The sequence below is a fragment of the Ziziphus jujuba genome, chromosome 1 (genome assembly GCF_031755915.1).
Source record: "Ziziphus jujuba cultivar Dongzao chromosome 1, ASM3175591v1".
NCBI lineage: Eukaryota > Viridiplantae > Streptophyta > Magnoliopsida > Rosales > Rhamnaceae > Ziziphus > Ziziphus jujuba.
Window position 1 is genome coordinate 46,780,016 of NC_083379.1, and position 18,130 is coordinate 46,798,145.

At 34.1% G+C, this 18,130-nt stretch overlaps 3 protein-coding genes across 5 annotated transcripts; 2 read left to right on the forward strand and 1 right to left on the reverse strand.

Annotated features, from left to right (window-relative positions):
- Positions 1–198: 198 nt before the first annotated feature.
- LOC107406109 (protein LPA3) lies at positions 199–4,368 on the forward strand. 3 transcript variants are annotated; one of them, XM_048466782.2, is made up of 13 exons: positions 203–490; positions 656–1,097; positions 1,464–1,494; positions 1,812–1,904; positions 1,989–2,051; positions 2,316–2,427; positions 2,621–2,706; positions 2,841–2,899; positions 2,995–3,097; positions 3,189–3,249; positions 3,526–3,608; positions 3,713–3,793; positions 3,880–4,368. In XM_048466782.2, exons 2-13 carry the CDS (start codon positions 1,048–1,050, stop codon positions 3,937–3,939), a joined length of 882 nt encoding a protein of 293 aa, XP_048322739.2. In that variant the 5' UTR covers positions 203–490; positions 656–1,047; the 3' UTR covers positions 3,940–4,368. The 3 variants fall into 3 exon arrangements, 2 of the variants coding, with proteins under 2 accessions (XP_048322739.2, XP_048322736.2); XR_007238746.2 differs by having other exon boundaries at positions 199–833; positions 3,701–3,793; positions 3,880–3,925; XM_048466779.2 differs by having other exon boundaries at positions 210–833.
- On the reverse strand, positions 3,987–8,839 carry LOC107405533 (putative cyclic nucleotide-gated ion channel 8). The gene is made up of 8 exons (XM_048466777.2): positions 8,607–8,839; positions 7,818–7,936; positions 7,064–7,649; positions 6,743–6,955; positions 6,293–6,597; positions 6,015–6,126; positions 5,349–5,585; positions 3,987–5,232 (listed from the first exon to the last, which is right to left on the reverse strand). Exons 2-8 carry the CDS (start codon positions 7,874–7,876, stop codon positions 4,513–4,515), a joined length of 2,232 nt encoding a protein of 743 aa, XP_048322734.2. The 5' UTR covers positions 7,877–7,936; positions 8,607–8,839; the 3' UTR covers positions 3,987–4,512.
- A 5,338-nt stretch (positions 8,840–14,177) lies between these two features.
- On the forward strand, positions 14,178–16,945 carry LOC125422990 (putative receptor-like protein kinase At1g80870). Its single transcript, XM_048475824.2, has one exon. The coding sequence runs from the start codon at positions 14,439–14,441 to the stop codon at positions 16,584–16,586; it is 2,148 nt and encodes a 715-aa protein (XP_048331781.2). The 5' UTR covers positions 14,178–14,438; the 3' UTR covers positions 16,587–16,945.
- Positions 16,946–18,130: the final 1,185 nt, after the last annotated feature.

Genomic DNA, 18,130 nt, shown 5'->3' on the forward strand with positions numbered 1-18,130 from the left:
TAAAGCCCTATAATAATGGGCCCAAAAGTTTGAAGCACATTTCGTTTAATTTCCAATGGGATAGGCACAAAAGTCAAAATTCATAATCTTTTGAGTTTACTTTCTTCTTTTTGGATTACTGTTTCTCCTTCAGTTACACTTATTTTTCTTTACTCATACATATATGTATATATACTTGAAAAAGATTGGAAGTTGGTAATTTATAATTCATAAAAGTTTCTAAGCAATATTTATATATTCCAAAAAAAGAAAAAAAAGGGGTTTTGTTAACTATAATTTTATTCATGGTGATGGTGTATAAAGTATACGAAAATTTCGTTTTCTGTTAATAAGCGCCCGGGTCCAATTTTCCTCAAAATCAGGGGCTAAGTTATTTTATTTTATTTTTGTTATTTTATTCTCAGGCTTCAAGTTCGTTATCGTCTAATCCGTTGGCTTTTTTCTCAGTCGTACAAACTGAGACACAGACAGAGAAAAAGAAAGAAGCAAGGTATGGCTATGGCTGTTTTGACATTCTCGTCGCCCACTTGCTTACTCTGTCCTCTTCGCCATTCTAAGTTTTCTAACCACTCGCTTCTCTCTCACAATCGTTCCTTTACTTCACTTCCCACCGCCATTCCCGTTGTTGCTTCGTCTACCTTTCGAGCTTTATCAGAAGACAGCAAAATCCGGTGCGTTAGCAAAGAGCAAGCTTCCCCTGTACCGGGCTTCGATCCAAAGGCTGGAGTTTCAGTCTACAAGCCCAAATCCTATGAAGTTCTCGTCACAGATGCTGCAAAATCCCTTGCTTTTGCTCTCCAGGATGGAAAGACCCGCTTGGAGATTGATTTCCCGTACTTTTTTTTTTCTCTGTTTCTCAAAATGCTTCTTGTACAATTCTGTGTTACATTTTCTAGTGTTCCTTGCCTTCTATTTTTTCCTTATGGTTGAAAGAAATTTTAAATTCACAATAATTTTGATTCCCTTTATACCCATTTCGAAATTCTCAATTTTGAGCTTGTTCTATGAGTTATTTTGGATTTTTCTTCCTGGTTACATGACTTGAAAATGAAAAAGCCACTGGTTTCCGAGCAGTGTCCGGATTTAGATACGTTTATGTAAGTGAAGGGAGCTTTATGGGTTACATATATTGTTTACTAGGTTGTTAGGTAAATTTTTGCATGCTAATCGTTTTGAGGTACTTTGTATTTAGAAATACATTGGGGACATGTATTTAAAACTCTAATGGCTATGGAAATGCACATGTCTGGCAAGACTTAAAAATATTTTCATTAGGGAAATAGAAGAAAAAGAAATGCACTTTGAATTTGGATAGAGAAGCAAACTAACTTACATTACATGTTCTTCCAAGTTATGGTTATATATGTCTTATGTTTTCCACCTCATTGTTCTCTCAACTAATACTTTGTTACTTTTTCTATTTCTTGCTTGTTCCTTGGTTCCTTTATGGATAATGTATCCAGGCCACTGCCTAGCAACATTTCCTCCTATAAGGTACCTCTCTTTGCTTTCAAGTTTCTTAGGTTACGGAATGCTTTGTCATGAGCTATACTTCTCATTATTGTTTCCTGTAATTGATCAAAATGAACCCTGTTGTGACTTTAAGTAGCCACTACCACTATTTGTCATACTTGTTTCCTTTCTGTTTTAGTTCCCCTAAGGTTATTTATTCTGGGATAGTACTAAAGGTCAAACATGTTATTTTTGTTCTTTAATGAAGTCTTATCAATGACAGTGCTATGGCTAGTTGATGATACATATCAATCTGAATACATGATACATGATTTTCTCGAATTCCTAAAAATGTAAAGGGATCTTCAGATGATTTCATAGATGCCAACATCCAACTTGCATTGGCTGTTGTAAGGAAGCTCCAAGAAAGAAAGGAAACCAGAGCTTGCATTGTAAGAAGACTCGTGCTCTCATATATATGGTAGTACCTTCTATTAGAGATATGTTATTGATTTTTCATTTTGTTTTAAATTCAGGTGTTCCCCGATCAGCCAGAAAAACGCAGGGCCACTGAGCTTTTCAAGACAGCTCTGGACTCGGTAACAAAATAACTCAGTCTCCCTGTTGTCTAAACTCTGTGCTCTTTTTTTGGGCTAGGGAAATTTTCCTTGTCTTTGGCTGTTTACTAAAAACCTATTTTCTGTTTCAAAAACAAATTGTTATGAAAATTATTATCAAAACCATTTTATTTAGTTCTGTTTATTTATTATTATTATCTTTCTAACAAACAAGTCCAAATAGCCGGAACACCTTTAAGATTAAATTCCTTGAATGCCTTGTTTTGATTATAATTCTTCTTTCAGATTGATGGTATAACCATTGGTACTCTGGATGATGTTCCCAGTGGTCCTGTCAACACATTCTTCAAGTCCATAAGGAACACACTTGATTTTGATTTTGAAGATGAGTATGAAGGTCTGTTCTTGCCTCCTAGGATTATATTATTTTATTGTTTACTTGAAGGTCTGTTCTTGCCTCCTAGGATTATATTATTTTATTGTTTACTTTCTTAGCTATGCTGCTTGCTATCTTTTTGAATCATGTGAATGTTCCATAATAACGTCTGGAGACTTTTAAGTTAATACTTTGTCATCTCTTACAATTTCAGGTCGTTGGGTTTCCAGTGAACCTCCTTCTCTTTATGTATTTATTAATTGCAGCACACGTGAACTTGCTATAATAGAGAAATATGTGGTATGGAATTTTCACTCATGGAAAGTTCTCACACCCGTCATAAGTCCTTGACTTTGGAACTTGTTCCTAATTAAGCTATGATCATTATTTTATGCTGGTTTATTTTTTCTACTGAATCTGTAAAGAACGTGCAGGAAAAATTTGCTAAGTCAACTCCAACACTTCTGTTTAATCTTGAACTTGATACATTGCGGTAATTTTTATCCTTTCTTGATCTTTAATGAAAAATCATTTTGTTATACTTCCCCATACACTGTTGTTGTCAATTAGAAGCTGTTAACTTTGCAGTGCTGACTTGGGCCTTCTGGGATTTCCAACCAAAGATTTGCAATATCGATTTCTTTCGCAATTCATTCCAGTGTTCTATATTCGAACCAGAGAGTACTCAAAGGTACACCTTACTCATTTATATCATTCATGTGTTGCTAATTCTTTGTATCTAAGTGCAGCTTTCAGTAACCATGTGTTTGTTAATTCCTAAGACAGTAGCAGTAGCACCTTATATTGTGAATTACAGTGGAGCTCTGTTCCGTCAATACCCCGGTAACTAATATGTTGCTTAAAAGCTTACTTTGTAGTATTCTTGTCTTCTCCTTTACTTCCTAAATTATTTCTATCTTTTTTACGTTAATTGAAAATAAAAACTGTAGTAAACTCTGTAATAATGCTTTCTCAAAAGTCAATCTAATGCTTCCCAGGGTTTTAGGCCATGGATTTTGTTTCTGTCCCTGATCTTTTTAACTTGTTTATTTCATATATTAGAATTTGCCCAATCTATGTATTGTCATACTGCATAATTCTCTGTTCAAAATTTTTCAGGGCCATGGCAGGTAATGCTTAAACAAGCAGATGGTTCTTATGCTTGTGTAGCAGAGAGTTCAACTCGCTTCACACTGGGCGAGGTATATTTCTGTTTCAAAATCCAATTTGCATTTGCTCTTTTTTCTTAAACTGTTCCCTAGTAATTTCTTGAACTTTGAGGTTAATTTTTCAGTGTCTTGTGTAGACAAAGGAAGAACTGCTGAGGGTCCTAGGACTACAAGAGGAAGAAGGAAGCTCACTAGAATTTCTTCGTAGAGGCTATAAGGTTTGCTTACTATAAGTAGTTTCGTCTTTTGGTTATGTTAGAATGATTTTAAGATCCATCAATTGGTTGTAAATCTGACATTTCAGGCTGCTACTTGGTGGGAAGAAGACGTTGAATTAGAATTATCTTCTGAATGGCGTAGTTGAGTAGGGCAGTATCAAAACAAAAGTTCTCAACGTGATCGAGATCTCAGTGATAAAGAGATCAATGATAGCTGATCTGATATGCTCGGAAATACTCATGAACTCAGGGAAAGGATTTCAGGAAACAGGAAGATTCAGAAGATTTGCATTGGACTTCCTACAAAAACTACATTCAATAGGAAGAAAATCAAATGAGACAGGAGAGAGCTGGAGGGTTTGGAAAATCATACCTTTATTTTTAAGAATAAAAAAATTAAAAGGAAAAGGATTTCTTTCCAACAGAAAACACTTATATGTATGATATTCCATGAGACTCTAATAATGTCTATGGAATATCTCATTAAACTTGTAATCTATTCGATCTCCTATAATCACCAATCAATATGGATCAACATGTAAGTATTTACTATATAACCAAATCCTTTTGGCATATTTACATGAAACTGCAATGAGAAAATTGCCAACCAGCACATACTAATACAATTTGGACAGTTTCAATGATATGCAATCTGTACAGAAAGAGCTAACAACGTCAACTTAATGGTTTTAATCATTAAAATAAACACAAAATCAAATTCAATTAGCATCATAAATCGAGAAGTCAGGTTCAGAAGGCTTCCTCAGAATTATATTACTGGTGCTACTTGCATCGCGAAGCCTATGACCACGAAGAGCATTTGCTGCAAAACGGGAAGCGAAAAAAGTGGCATGAAGCCTCGATGTGCTACTAACTCTAGCAAGTAAAGCCTTCCTATCTTCTTCCTTACTATAACCAAACTCTTCTTCATCTTCTTCCTCCTCTTCTTTACGCCGTTGCTCTGCCAATTTTCTCCTCGAATGCCGCCGCCACGCAGCTTGGATAAAAATGGCAGCCCACGTTCTCCACTGCTGGGAGTAGAAACGAAATGTATGCTGAACCTGTCTGCTATGAAGACGTCTAAATTGACTGGCAACAAACTTCAACTCCTCTGCCTCCAAGGCAAAAGCCTCCACCTCAGTTAAAGTATTCACAGTTCGTGTAGAAGATGGCAAACTCGAACCAGCTTTCGGGTCCAGGGCCCATGTTAAAAGCTCTTCTCCGCAGAAATCACCTTCTTTTAAAAAACCTCTGTTGAAAAATCCACTCCTTCCACCATCTGTAGTCACACTTTCTAACCTGCCTCGGATGATGAATAGCATCTCATCAACTGGATCACCTTCTCGGACTATATACGTATGTTCAGTGTATAAACTTGGCTTTAAACGCTCGCAAATGGCATCAAGTAACCGCTCATCCATATTGGCAAAAAGAGGAACCTGCATACAAAGCCATTGGCATTGCAGCACATATCTCTTTGGGAAACAAAATACAAACATTTCATTGATGAAGAAGAAACAAATTTGTATAGCAAAAAATGACTACATTTACTTACCCGTCTCACCAAATTCAAACAAAGATGTCGTTTGATGTCCCTCCTGAGATCTTTGGGTAGACTATGGACTATGCTTTCCTCATCTACACCTCGAGTCTCCAACCACTTGTATTGATTATAGCGTCGAACTCTTTCCCTAAGATCTTGTGGAAGCAAGCGGTGATGCATCCACTGCTCAGAGTCGCGCCTTTTGATCCTCATTTCTTCAAGACGAATTGTCATGGACTGAAGGTTTGTCTATGGAAATTGCAAGTAACTTCAAACCTCAAAATTACAACGGAAAGATACAAGCAGTAATATTTGTTCCATGGTAAGGAACTAGATTTGATATATAGATTATTTGACTTTGCAGATGGTTTTGAATTTGTTTAAAATTTCAATGGTTATAGATTTGTTTCGAACTGATTGTTGGATATAATCATTGTCAACTTAAGTTTGAATGGCCTAGACATGAAAACCAAACACAAATTTGAAGAGAAACTTACAATATAATCATAGTAAAGACATCAAACACATACATATATTCTCTACTTATTTTCTGTTAATGATAATTGGTTTGATGTTAAAATAATTGTTGAGATGAGCAATGATCTTCACACTTCCTAGCATCCTCATCTGAAACTAGATATATGAAAAGCACCCACAAAATAAAGTAGTAAAATCTACCTGTATATTTCCAATTAGAAGCGCAAAAAGGGTGAGGCCAGCAATGCCTATAGCTATGGAAAAGAGAACCTCTAAAGGATAGGTACTTGTTTGAAGCCCTTGACCAAGTGTACTGTAGAAAGTAAAATGAGAACATGTTCAAATTAAAGGGAGAATTTGAGAGGAAAAAAAGGAAAATTGCAATTTTTCTGACTAATTTGTGCCCAGAAAATTAGAGAAAATAAAGAGTTCATGTTAAAAACTCGAGGAAAAAAAAAAAAAAGAAGAAGGAAATATACCTCAAATTTTGCACTCCCCACCACAAACAATAAAAAAATTTGGAGAAAAAAGCCCTGGATTCAACAATTCGAGACGATATAGCTTGTGTATAGATGCCGTAATTAAAAGATGAATCATCATCGAACACAGAGCAGTGGCTATTAAGAACATCCTTACTTATTTTTTGCCATTGTCTATAGCCTTCCACATGCTTATTGTCACAGTACAAATATTCTATCTTACATGTTCCTGTTCTAGAACAAGCATCTCTCCAGCATGTGTCATTACGTTCCACAGCTAGTAAGTACCAAATAGCCCCTGTGATCTGCCAAATTTTGTCCATACAAAGCAAAACGCAGTAGATTTAGCAACTCAGGCATATAATATATATATATATATATGTATATTTTGAAAACAAAAAAGAAAAAGAAAGAAAAGACATGAATTTGCCACATGAGAAAGACACTTACTTGACCAGAAAGGAAAAACCATAGCAAATAGTAAGCAGCACCAGCCCAAGCACTTTCAGCAAAAGCACCAGCTGACTTTTTAAGATCTGAAGTTAAAGGAATCAATCGAATAAATCTTGGAAAGAACTGAAAGCACACAATTTTTAGCAATGCCTGTTTTGTAGACAATACATTGGAACCATCTGATTTCGTAATATATCTCCATACCACAAACTGCATATAAACTAACAAAATTACTTAGTAAAAAAGCAAACTTTTGCTCCAATATTCCAATCTTAATGGCATATATGCAAAAGAAAACAAAAAGATGGTTTTCCAAACCTGAGGTAAGGGTAGGACAGCTAACAAATCAACAAAGAAATAACGATGAAGATACCGATTAGCTATCTCTTTAGAATCAATTACAAGTTCACCTCTTCCAAAAACTCTAGAAGATGGTGCTATAAAAGCTGTTCGGAATTGAAAAAACATGCGAACGAGGTAGAATGAATCCATTATTGTCCGCAGAGTAGTTGTTGTGGTTGATAGACTTGTATCCATACCAAGGCAATTTGATTTATGATTGAAGACAGGAAGATAGAAAAACAAAGGATCAATAGAAACTGCAAAAATGCATGAAATGACCAACAGTCTATTCCAAAACAGGAGAGACTTGTCTTGAGGATCAAATATCATTTTCTCAGAAACTTTAAGATCTTCTGGGAAAACCATCTTAGTGACACCAGTCTTTAATGATCTACCTATGGTTTTCAGTCCATCTGACCCTTTCTTCATTTCGAACCTGAAGGATTTTGCTGCATTCTTTCTCGAACGAGAAGTGAAAGGCAAGCCCTCTATATTAAATCTGGTTCTCTTCATCCTAACAGCTGATGCTGACGCTGACAATGTAGAATCTAAATCGTCCAACCTACAAATATTACCAAAATCAGATTCTACATGTTCAGCTTCAAACGCCTATTACTTTTGCTTATATAAAATCACCCCCACCTCTACATTTTTCTCTCGAAAAAATGGGAAGTTTTTAAGTCATTTTATGGGAAGGAATAATATTAGATATCAATGTTCATTTCCATACCTAACGAATTTCTCCCTTTGACCGCCAATATACTGAGACTTGTAACCAGAATCAAACATTTTGAAGAACCGATTGAATAGGTTCAGGATTCAGAAGTAAGTTCCAAATCAAATCATTTACTACCAACCAAACAAAAATCAAATTTAATCAGTAGAAATTGTTGCATGAAAAAAAAAAAAAAATATATATATATATATATAGGTCAGAATTTTCATGGTTTATTTGTATCAAAATATCATGCTTGTATCTCTGTATGCACAACCTGATTTATGTCCTCTTGTTTATATATTATATGGCTATCCAACTAATCAGCCATTAATGCTTTTGCAATCATTATTGAAAGTAAACAAAAAACAACTGGAAAATGGTTGTCAAAGTCACCGTACACTAAACTTAGCCAGACTCTTTTCTGGATTTAATCAATAACCCAAAAATCTCCATTCCTGGAAACATCAATCACTATTCTTCAAAATGCCAAATCCCAGCAAGTCATATCTCAGCATCAAGAACCATATCCCCCATTGCAATTGCTTGACTCTTGTTCATGTCTAACCAGCTAAAAACTTTTGCGCTCAAAAATTTATAAAGCAAAAAAAAAGTCGCTTTGTGACATTTTCATAAATATTTGGCATTCATATAGATTAATTAATATCCAATTTGCACCCAAATTTCAGCATTTACAAATGGAATAATTATATCAAAATAAATAGATAAAGAATTGATCAAGAAAGGTTTAGTAATGCCAAAAATTATAAATGCAGCTCTGGAAAAAAAAAAAAAAAAACTTACTATGATAATTATAATCTTTGATGCTAAAAGGTTTAATCAATAACAAATCATCATCTGCAGGTGCATGATAACTTGCTGAGATTGGGGATGCAGAAGAGGAAAAGGGATGAAATTAAAGGCGTGTAATTGGGAATGTTTGCTCTTCAGGACGTTGGACAGTTGGATAGAGGTTTTACTTTCAACCGTTATAACGGTTTTTGCACACTCCTACTTGTCTCTCTCTAATTGGTTCCTTAAACACCGAGCTACTCCACCGATGGACAATTATTGGGCCAGCCCAATTTCTGGTTACACAGTATTAGCTTCTGGGCACTATCTTGAATAATTTCGGGCCCCATCCATTATTCAGGTACAAAATTGAGCCCACAAAAAATATATATATATTTTCTTTTATCATAATATGTTGTTCTTTTTATTATGCGCAATTTTATTACTAGAGAAGAGAAGTGACTAAATAAATGTCAAAAGTTTTTTGTTTTGGTAAATAACAAACGTCAAAACTTGTTTAAATGCTTTAAGACCAAAAAATCTGTGTCCTCAAACATCCCATCCATGACAACTAAAAAGGAAAAAAAAATAAAAAAGAAAAAGAAAAAAAGGCAATTGGAAAGGATTTTATGCAACTTCGTTTGGGTGAGATTCCATCTGAATAGGAGCTTAATGATGCTTTAAATTGGATTTTTACCATCTAATTGAATGGTACTCAACATTTTTCTTCTGTCATGTTTAATCATTAATCATTATATTTACTTTAAAGTAGACTTTTCAATTATTTTGCAGATATTTCTTTCCATTGAATTGTCAATCAAAATCATAAATATATATATATATATATATATATATATGTAGGAACACATATATATTTTTTCTTTAAATTGACTTTGGCATTGTGTTTTAATCAAATGTCATACAGCCTCGCTTTCTCTAGGAAGAAGTATTTGGTATTTGTCAATTTATTGAATTCAACATGGAATTTATTATTGAGTTTCAAAAGCCAATGTTCCAGTTGATATTAATGTTGGATTTTGTTTTATTTTTAAAACTCAACCCAAATTTCATCAGGAGCCAAAAAAAAAAAAAAAAAAAAAAAAAAACCAATCCAAAAGTAAGGAGCTAAAATAATGTAAATACAGCATTGGCTGTTAGCGGTAGGCTTTAGCCAGCAGAGAGCTGCAAAAAGTGCTACAAGTCAAAGCTTATAATAACATTCATATCAATCCAATTCTAATTTATTCTGATGTCTACGGGATTTCTGGGCCTTAGATCGATCAAATATAAATAAAACACAAAAAGAGAAAGCAATAACAGATTAAAAAAGAAAAAAGAAAAAGGAAGACGATGAAAGAATAAAGTAAAGAACTAAAGACTGTCTATACTTCAACTTTAATTAGCTTACATAAAGTCTGGATAAGATTACATTTGATTAAATTAATTAGAAGCTCCAACTTTTTTTCTACACAAATTTCCTTCACCATAAAAAGAAATACAAAAGAAAATAAAAAGGTTAACCAAAAGAAATAAATAAATAAATATAATAAAGATCATTAAGTTTTAGTGTAATAATAGATATTAAATTTTTAATTTTTGACCAAAGAAACTAATATGCATATAAAATTTGATTAAAAAAAATATATTCCTCTATTATTAATGTTAATTGTAAAATTGTTAGGGGAAATGCAAATAGGATATATATATATATATATATATTTGAATAGATCAGAAAATTCGAAAATTCTTATAGATGAAGCAAGCCAATATCCTAGCTAGTTAGGCATATACTTAATATATCATAATTTTTCCTTTGGCTTCTTTGATTTAAATAAAATCCCAAAAGGCAAATCACACTCACTTACTTGTTTATAACTGAGTTGAGTTGGATCATTTCTCATAGCTTTGACAAAACCTTTTTTTTCCTTTTTTCTTTTTTTAAATAAGGTCGGTAGCATATCCCCACTAGATCCTCTTGTTGGTGTGGGGTTATATAGTTTGTTTATCAATTAAATGTTACACCTTGTGTCAGACATAATATATTTGTTAGAATGCATGGGGGTATTGCCCCATATGGTGGATCCCTATTGATAATAATTTGCAAAACTATTATATCATGGATGCATGATTAGCACATCTTAATAATTAATGTATCCTTAGATCTTTGAGTATATCTGTCATCTATTTTATTTTATATTAATGGATTACTGTTATCTATTTTATTTTGTATAAATGGATTTCTCACTCAAATAATATCCACTTTTTTTTTTTTCCTGAAATACTTTCATCTTTATTTCAAATTTCTTATCTAATAATTTTAAGTGCCATCTATCAATACCTCCACTTTCTCTATTCATTATATTTATTAATTCTTTCAAGGATCCATTTCTCTTTCCCTCTTTTTTTTCCCTTTTTTTTTTCATTTTTTAATAGTTATCGCTTCCAAGATTAAAGAAAACAAAAGAAGACAGAAGAAATTCGGAATATATGGCTTAAGAAGTTGGTATTTCTAGAATATAAATTTATATAATTAACGGTGCCCATTCATCACATGTCATGTTTAATTTGTGATTGAAGAATATATTATAATCATTTGTTTTTTTTTTTTTTTTTTTGGGACACAAAAGAATATTTTACAATCTCAAAAAACCTTTCTATTAGTTGTCGGACATATGGATGATGAACCAATCTCTTAATTCCACCTGTTACCAATCTCTTAATTCCACCTGTTACAAACTTTTTATTCACGAGAGACAAAACTGTTTTTCTTTTTATTCTTCTTTTCTTAGTGCTTTCTTTGACCGTTCAATGAGACTGTATATTCAAATAAACATACTTAACATTCCAATTTTCTTTTTTGAGTGATTCTTTTGAACAAACTAGTATTCCTTCTATCTAGTATATAATGTTGTAAATATATATATATATATATATATATAGGAATGAAAATACAAACGGCAAAGAAACAACCCCCAAAAAACAGAGAAAACCAGAACAATTGGCCAAACGAAAAAAAAAATAAATAAATGAACGAAAAGAATTGCAATGAAATCTCACCTCCCTTCTGGTGGACAGGACCCACAAAGCACCAGCATCCATGTTCTTTTGCTACACTACCTGTTGGGCATACAAAAGCAAACTCTCTGCACTAGACATTGCATTATCACAATAGCAACATTGCACCTGTCACAGCCAAAAAAAACAGAGAGATAAAAAAAAATAAAAAAAATAAAAAGAAAAAAAAACCATCAACCCCCAATTTCTATCTTCTTTTCATCTTCTTTCAAAAAGCACATACCTCGATCACTACGCCCGTAATGCGTATATGTTATATAGCCTTGCATTTTGGCTCCAAGTGTAGCCTCATCATAAGCTCTTATGAGGATTGGGATATGCATGAGGTGCCAATGGTCGATTGTTTAGACACTCAAACTTTGGTACAACTTAAATTATTGGCCCCCCCCCAAAAAAAAAAAAAAAAAAAAAACAGGGTGTTCAAGGACTTTAGTTGAGTCTAAATTAAATTTCCATTATACTTATATTTTTATGTAATGTACATTTATCGACAAATATTGTCAATGGATGTTGAGGGGAGGTTTTTCCAATTAGCTCAACTAAACCATCTTGGTTGACTTACAAATTTTTTTTTTTGCCCTTTTATTGATAGTGGAATGGAGATTTGTCAAGTTTTAACACAAAGTCTCTCTGTTTGAAAATTAGGCAAATTACAACTAGCCAGTAGCTTTTATTTTATTTTATATCGCGTTTTTTATTATTGTTATTATTATTATTTTATTTGTTCTCTTCTCTGAGTTGTTCAATTGCTTTCTTCACTTGTTCTAATTCCAATTGAATACGCTAGCTTGTTATTTGAAGACACACACACATAGCACAAGCAAAACTTTATACAAAGTTTAGGCTTTGGGCTTTATTTATTTTTTTATTTTTTTATGAGCTTTAAAAGAAGAAACAGTTTAACTGTTCTGTTCTTGATCTTATTAGCATCATCCATTTATTACTTTTGTTTGTGACTGAGACATTAAAAAAACTCACTGTTTTGAAGAATCTTTATGCTTTTACTACAACTCATCTCTCTAGCCCTACCCCTTCCACCTACTTTCAGATAGAAATCTTAAATGATGTGTTTCTAACGAGGCCAAATATGAAAAGGAAAACTTTATCAAATGAATTGTCAAAAACCAACTATACTTTCCATGTTATATTAAATATGCAACTTTCATTTTTCCATTATTTTATGAGGAGAGAGAGATATGAAATGGGCCCTCAACAGTTTGAAAAAACACAGAACTATATCAGAATTAACGAGTCTTGTCATTTTCAAACGCGGTTTTTATTGTGGCTGAATTTCTGGTTATATTCAACTGTTGGACTAGCAGCAGTACCACAAAAACCCACTAAATAATTTTTTGTGAATTCTTTGTTTTCTCACTTATAAACCGGTTATCACAAAGGATTTGAATTAGTGCAAAAATGGAGAAGCAATAATTAGGATGACAGTGTTGGAGTCTATAAGAGGACCTACAAGAATTGTGAGCAGTGGAATCTCTATCTTCTTGAAATATGTAGAGCAAACATGTGAACAAACAAGCTCTATTGTATTATTTATTATCCAAAAAAAAAAAAAAAAAGTTTTATAAATTATACCCGAAGACTGAAGTCAGTGTAAAGGAAATAATCCGATTCTTATTTACATAAATATTATAATTGTTTATTTTTTATTTCCCCTATTACTTCCTTCAATTGCGGTAGCATATATCGTGAATATCTCTAGCTACATATATTAAACCTTACAGTAATGAAAATCTTAGCTTTACATTAAAAAGTTGGGTCTACATAAAAGAAAAAAATGTTAGAGACAATATAAATAATATGATAGTTCACATACCATCAATTTAGTATTTAAAAAAATGATAATTCAACTTTGAAAAGAAAATAATCCAATTTCTTATTTTCAATACTTTTTATGGATAAATATTATAATTGTTATATCGTTTATATCCTTTGTTACTTTCTCTCATTGTAGTAGAACATATCAGGAGCATTTCCTGTTGCTGTATATATACATATATATTAAATAATAAATCGTATATATATATATATAGCTACAAAACATATTTACGACACGTCCTACTACCATTAAAGGGAGTAATAAAGGAAATAAAAGATACAACAATTATAATATTTTACACATAAAAAGTATTGTAAACAAGAATCAGATTATTTCCTTCAACAAAGAAAAAACATTATTTTAAAATTACCTCTTAAAATAAAAAAATCTGAACATTATTTTAAAATTACCTCTTAAAATAAAAAAAAAATCTTAGACTTTTCATGTGCATAACATACGCTATCATAGCGTGTAAGACAAATTCCCTGCTCAAAGAACTACCAAACTTTACCGCAACCGTATGCCATTATATTTTTATTTTTTTTCTTTATCTTTTCTTTTTTATTCTTCTTAAGACTCTGTCTGCAAAACTTTCACTTTAGTCAAAAGCACCTTGGGACCCTCCCTCCTCTTCCACCTCTCTACTTTTATATAATCCTCATTTCCTAATCACTAGACTCATTATTCAAGAAAATCAATAAAATCCCAAATCCAATAATTAAACAAACACAAAAAAGAAATAAAAGGAAAAAATTAAGCGAAATCTCTTTAGATTATCCAACTGTAAAGCAAACCCACATTGGATACTGAGAGACAGAGCAAAATGCAACAATGAAAGTCCACAGATCCCATTCCCTTCCTTTGCCTCTTTCTTCTTCACTCTGCCAGACCAAACTAACAAACCCCAGAGACCCAGTAACTGAAACCACCCCACCATGCCTTCAAGAACCTTCCCACCATACCCCAACTCTCCAACTCCAAGGTCTCCTAGTTTTTTAACCAAGACCAGGGTCTTGTTCTTGTTCCTCACAATCTCTGCCTCTCTAGTTATACTTGCCTCTATCCTCTACTTTCTTTACCACCTCTGGCACTCACTTGTGCACAGAGCTAGAACTATTCCATTTGATTCCAGTGCACCTCTCAAGCTCCAAAGGTTCTCACACAAAGAGCTCAAGAATGCTACCAATGATTTTGATGCTGCCAATGTCATTGGCAAAGGCGGTTCTGGTACTGTCTTTAGAGGTATGCTAGGGACTGGTAAGCTTATTGCCATTAAGAGACTGGATGCTCTGTCTTTGCAGACAGAGAGAGAGTTTCAGAACGAGTTGCAGATTTTGGGTGGCTTAAGATCACCATTTCTGGTGACCCTTTTGGGTTATTGTGTGGAAAAGAACTACAGAATCCTTGTTTACGAGTACATGCCCAATAGGAGTCTCCAAGAGTCGCTTTTTGAAGATGGTATTTTGAGTTTGAGTTGGGAAAGGAGGTTTGAGATCATATTGGACGTTGCTAGAGCTCTTGAATTTCTGCACTTGGGATGTGACCCTCCCGTGATTCACGGAGATGTTAAACCAAGCAACGTTCTGCTCGATTTTGATTACCGGGCTAAGATTTCGGATTTCGGGTTGTCCAGGATTAAGGTGGAGGGCGACTTCGGAGTGGATATGTTTAGTCAGGACTTGGGGAAGAGTCAGGAGCTATGGAAAAGCCAAGACCTTTCAGGGAACCTGCCAACGGAGACGCCAGCTATTGGTACACCAGTGGAGAGTGCTCAAGAGGTAGATTTTGCTCTTGCTTTACAGGCTTCTTCCTCATCAAAAAATAGTAGAACATGCTATAATGTTAAAGCCTTGAACTTGAATTCTATGAATTATAATGCCAACATTGCAAATGAGAGTGACAGCAAATGTAATAATGCTAAAGGGAAAGAGGTTTCAACTATAGATTTTGGTGGGGATGATTGGAATACTAGGTTTGTTCCTTATTATGATGAGCCGTACAGCATTGATCATAGTAAGGAGTTGAATAGTACAAATTCACCGGTTGATGAAGCTCTGGATACACAACAGTGGGGAAAGGATTGGTGGTGGAGGCAGGATGGGAGTGGTGAACTTTGTAGTAAAGATTATGTTATGGAATGGATTGGAAGTCAAATTTGCCCATCCACAAATCCTGATTGGGATGAAGAAAAGAAGAGCATTCCTGAGAAGACTGACATGGATCAATCAAGTCCAGTGGATAAACTAGAAGATGCAAAAGAACCTCGGTTACAGGATTTCCGGTTCGAAAATCCAGATAAGAAGAAAGAACCAAAGGGCAGGAAAAACCGTAAGAAGAAACCGAGGAAGATGCAAGAGTGGTGGAAAGAAGAGCACCTAGCTGAGATTAGCAAGAAGAGTAGCAAGCTGAAAAATCTTGAGACAAAGTGGAAGAAAGGCTTCAGAATGCCACATTTTGATCTTGGTAGACGGTTTTACTTTCATAGACGAAAGAACTTTGGGGAACAAAGTCAGAATGAGTGTGATCAAAATGGGGAATTCAGCTTTAGAAGGGGGTGGAAGAAGAAGAACACTCATTCTGTTGGCAGTGACATGTGGAGTGGAGATCTATTCAGTAGAGAGCTCAGCAGCACAACTAGCATGAGAGGAACATTGTGTTATGTTGCACCAGAATATGGAGGGTGTGGATATTTGATGGAGAAAGCTGACATCTACAGTTTAGGGGTTCTAATCCTCGTCATTGTTTCTGGTAGAAGACCATTACATGTTCTTGCTTCACCCATGAAGCTGGAAAAGGCGAATTTAATAAGCTGGTGCCGACACTTAGCTCAAGCTGGGAATATTCTAGACCTTGTAGATGAGAAATTGAAAGATGACTATAATAAAGACCAAGCAAGCTTATGTATCAACTTGGCTCTCACTTGCTTACAGAAAATGCCGGAGTTGCGACCAGATATCGGCGAGATTGTAAAGATTTTGAAAGGGGAAATGGATCTCCCGCTGCTCCCATTTGAGTTCTCTCCCTCTCCACCTTCCAAATTGTACAGCAGGTCCAGGAGAAAACACAAGTTTAATGCAGAGTAGGTCTTGTAACATTTTTCTTCATTTATCAATTTCACATTGGGGTTTATGGCGAATGTAATATAGTAGAGATGATTTGGAAACTGTTAATTGACAGCAAATTTGGGGATTCAATGGTGTGTACAATGTGGGTTATGTTATATGTATATTAGATAAAGTGTTACTGCTTTTCTTTGCTATTTACTTGGCTCATTTTCATGTCTTCTTAATTTCTTGTATCTGGTATGCTTTCTTGTTTAGGATGATGTAAATTGGATTCTGCACCTCTATAAGAATACACCATCCACATATGTATCAATATTTACCTTTTTAGCAGATGAAGGAACTTCTGTCAAGCAATACAAGTCTTTTTCTTTTCTTTCTTTCTTTCTATTTTTAATTTTTTTAATTTTTATTTTTAATGTGCAAACCATTAATGATTCAAAATTATACAAGCTCTGTAGCCATCACCTTTAGAAAAGTTTATTGGGGTTTTTGTTTGATATGAATGAAAAAAGCAGGTGTCATTATAGATTTTACAATTCCTACAGTGAAAATACTGTGTAATTCTTCATCATTCATATGATAAGGTGCTTTAATAAAACATTGTTTCTGTTTCCTACTTTAACTCCAGCATGCATCAGCCAACAAACAATGCAAAAGATACATCTCCCTATCCCATTTCTCTTCACTCCCTATTCTCTTCCAAGCCATGGGTTCAGATTAGATGTTTGAGGAGGGAAATAGATGTTCAAATTTGTTTGTTTTTTTGGCCTCTTGCGCAAATACAATTAGATCCTTTTGGGTGTAGAACTAATAAATGAAGGGTTGGTCCATCCTAGAAACAGCCCTAGTAAATAAGGCATTTTTGGTGCACCAGCCAATCTGACTTGTATGATGGTTTTGTCCTTTAATGTTGGCTGGAATTATTTGTTGACCGGTCATTGGCCCGGAGCCACTGGAGTCATTATCATGGTCCAAAATTAAATCACTCCTGAAGTATGCATCATTAAGTCACGAGAGGCTATGACTAAAATTACACTTGGTTAAAGGGATACAACCTTAAGTCATGCTCTGTTTTGGACATCATTTTTCCGGCTTAATTATTGCCATCCTTTATCTTTTGTTAAGGGAAGAAAAAGGAACGCTTTGCTTTCAGCCAGGGAAATCATATATTCTATTTCCAGTAAAAAGAAAAAGAAGAAAATAGAAGAAAACCATATATGCTTCTTTTTACATATTTTCAGTTTTGGCTGCAGAGATTATTTAGAAACGGTGGATCATCAAGGCACAGGGAAAGAATAAATAATATCTAGCTCACTGATTACCAGTTCAACCAACAACAGTGGGATCCCATCTGGCCATTCATAGGTTCTACTTGTCCTTGGAGGGTTAGACTGTATCAGAGCCTTCTTCTTCTTTTTTTATTTTTATTTTTATTTTTTGAATTATACTAAGAAGACTCATATAGCAGGAGGGTAAATTCTTTGCTTTTTAGAACTGATTTTGGCACAAATGTAAACCCGAACTCAGTTTCTGCAATGGTGTTCAAGAAAGTTTTCAACAAA

Bases quoted from the DNA above. Each gene is read 5' to 3' on its own strand.
- LOC107406109 (XM_048466779.2), top strand. From the start codon at position 493: ATGGCTATGGCTGTTTTGACATTCTCGTCGCCCACTTGCTTACTCTGT. The intron at 834-1,463 runs GTACTTTTTTTT...TAATGTATCCAG, and splicing joins CGCTTGGAGATTGATTTCCC to GCCACTGCCTAGCAACATTT. The intron at 3,250-3,525 runs GTAACTAATATG...AAAATTTTTCAG, and splicing joins TCTGTTCCGTCAATACCCCG to GGCCATGGCAGGTAATGCTT.
- LOC107405533 (XM_048466777.2), bottom strand. From the start codon at position 7,876: ATGTTTGATTCTGGTTACAAGTCTCAGTATATTGGCGGTCAAAGGGAG. The intron at 6,598-6,742 runs GTAAGTGTCTTT...AAAATTTGGCAG, and splicing joins GGTTTTTCCTTTCTGGTCAA to ATCACAGGGGCTATTTGGTA. The intron at 6,127-6,292 runs GTATATTTCCTT...TACTTTCTACAG, and splicing joins TGGGGAGTGCAAAATTTGAG to TACACTTGGTCAAGGGCTTC.
- LOC125422990 (XM_048475824.2), top strand. From the start codon at position 14,439: ATGCCTTCAAGAACCTTCCCACCATACCCCAACTCTCCAACTCCAAGG.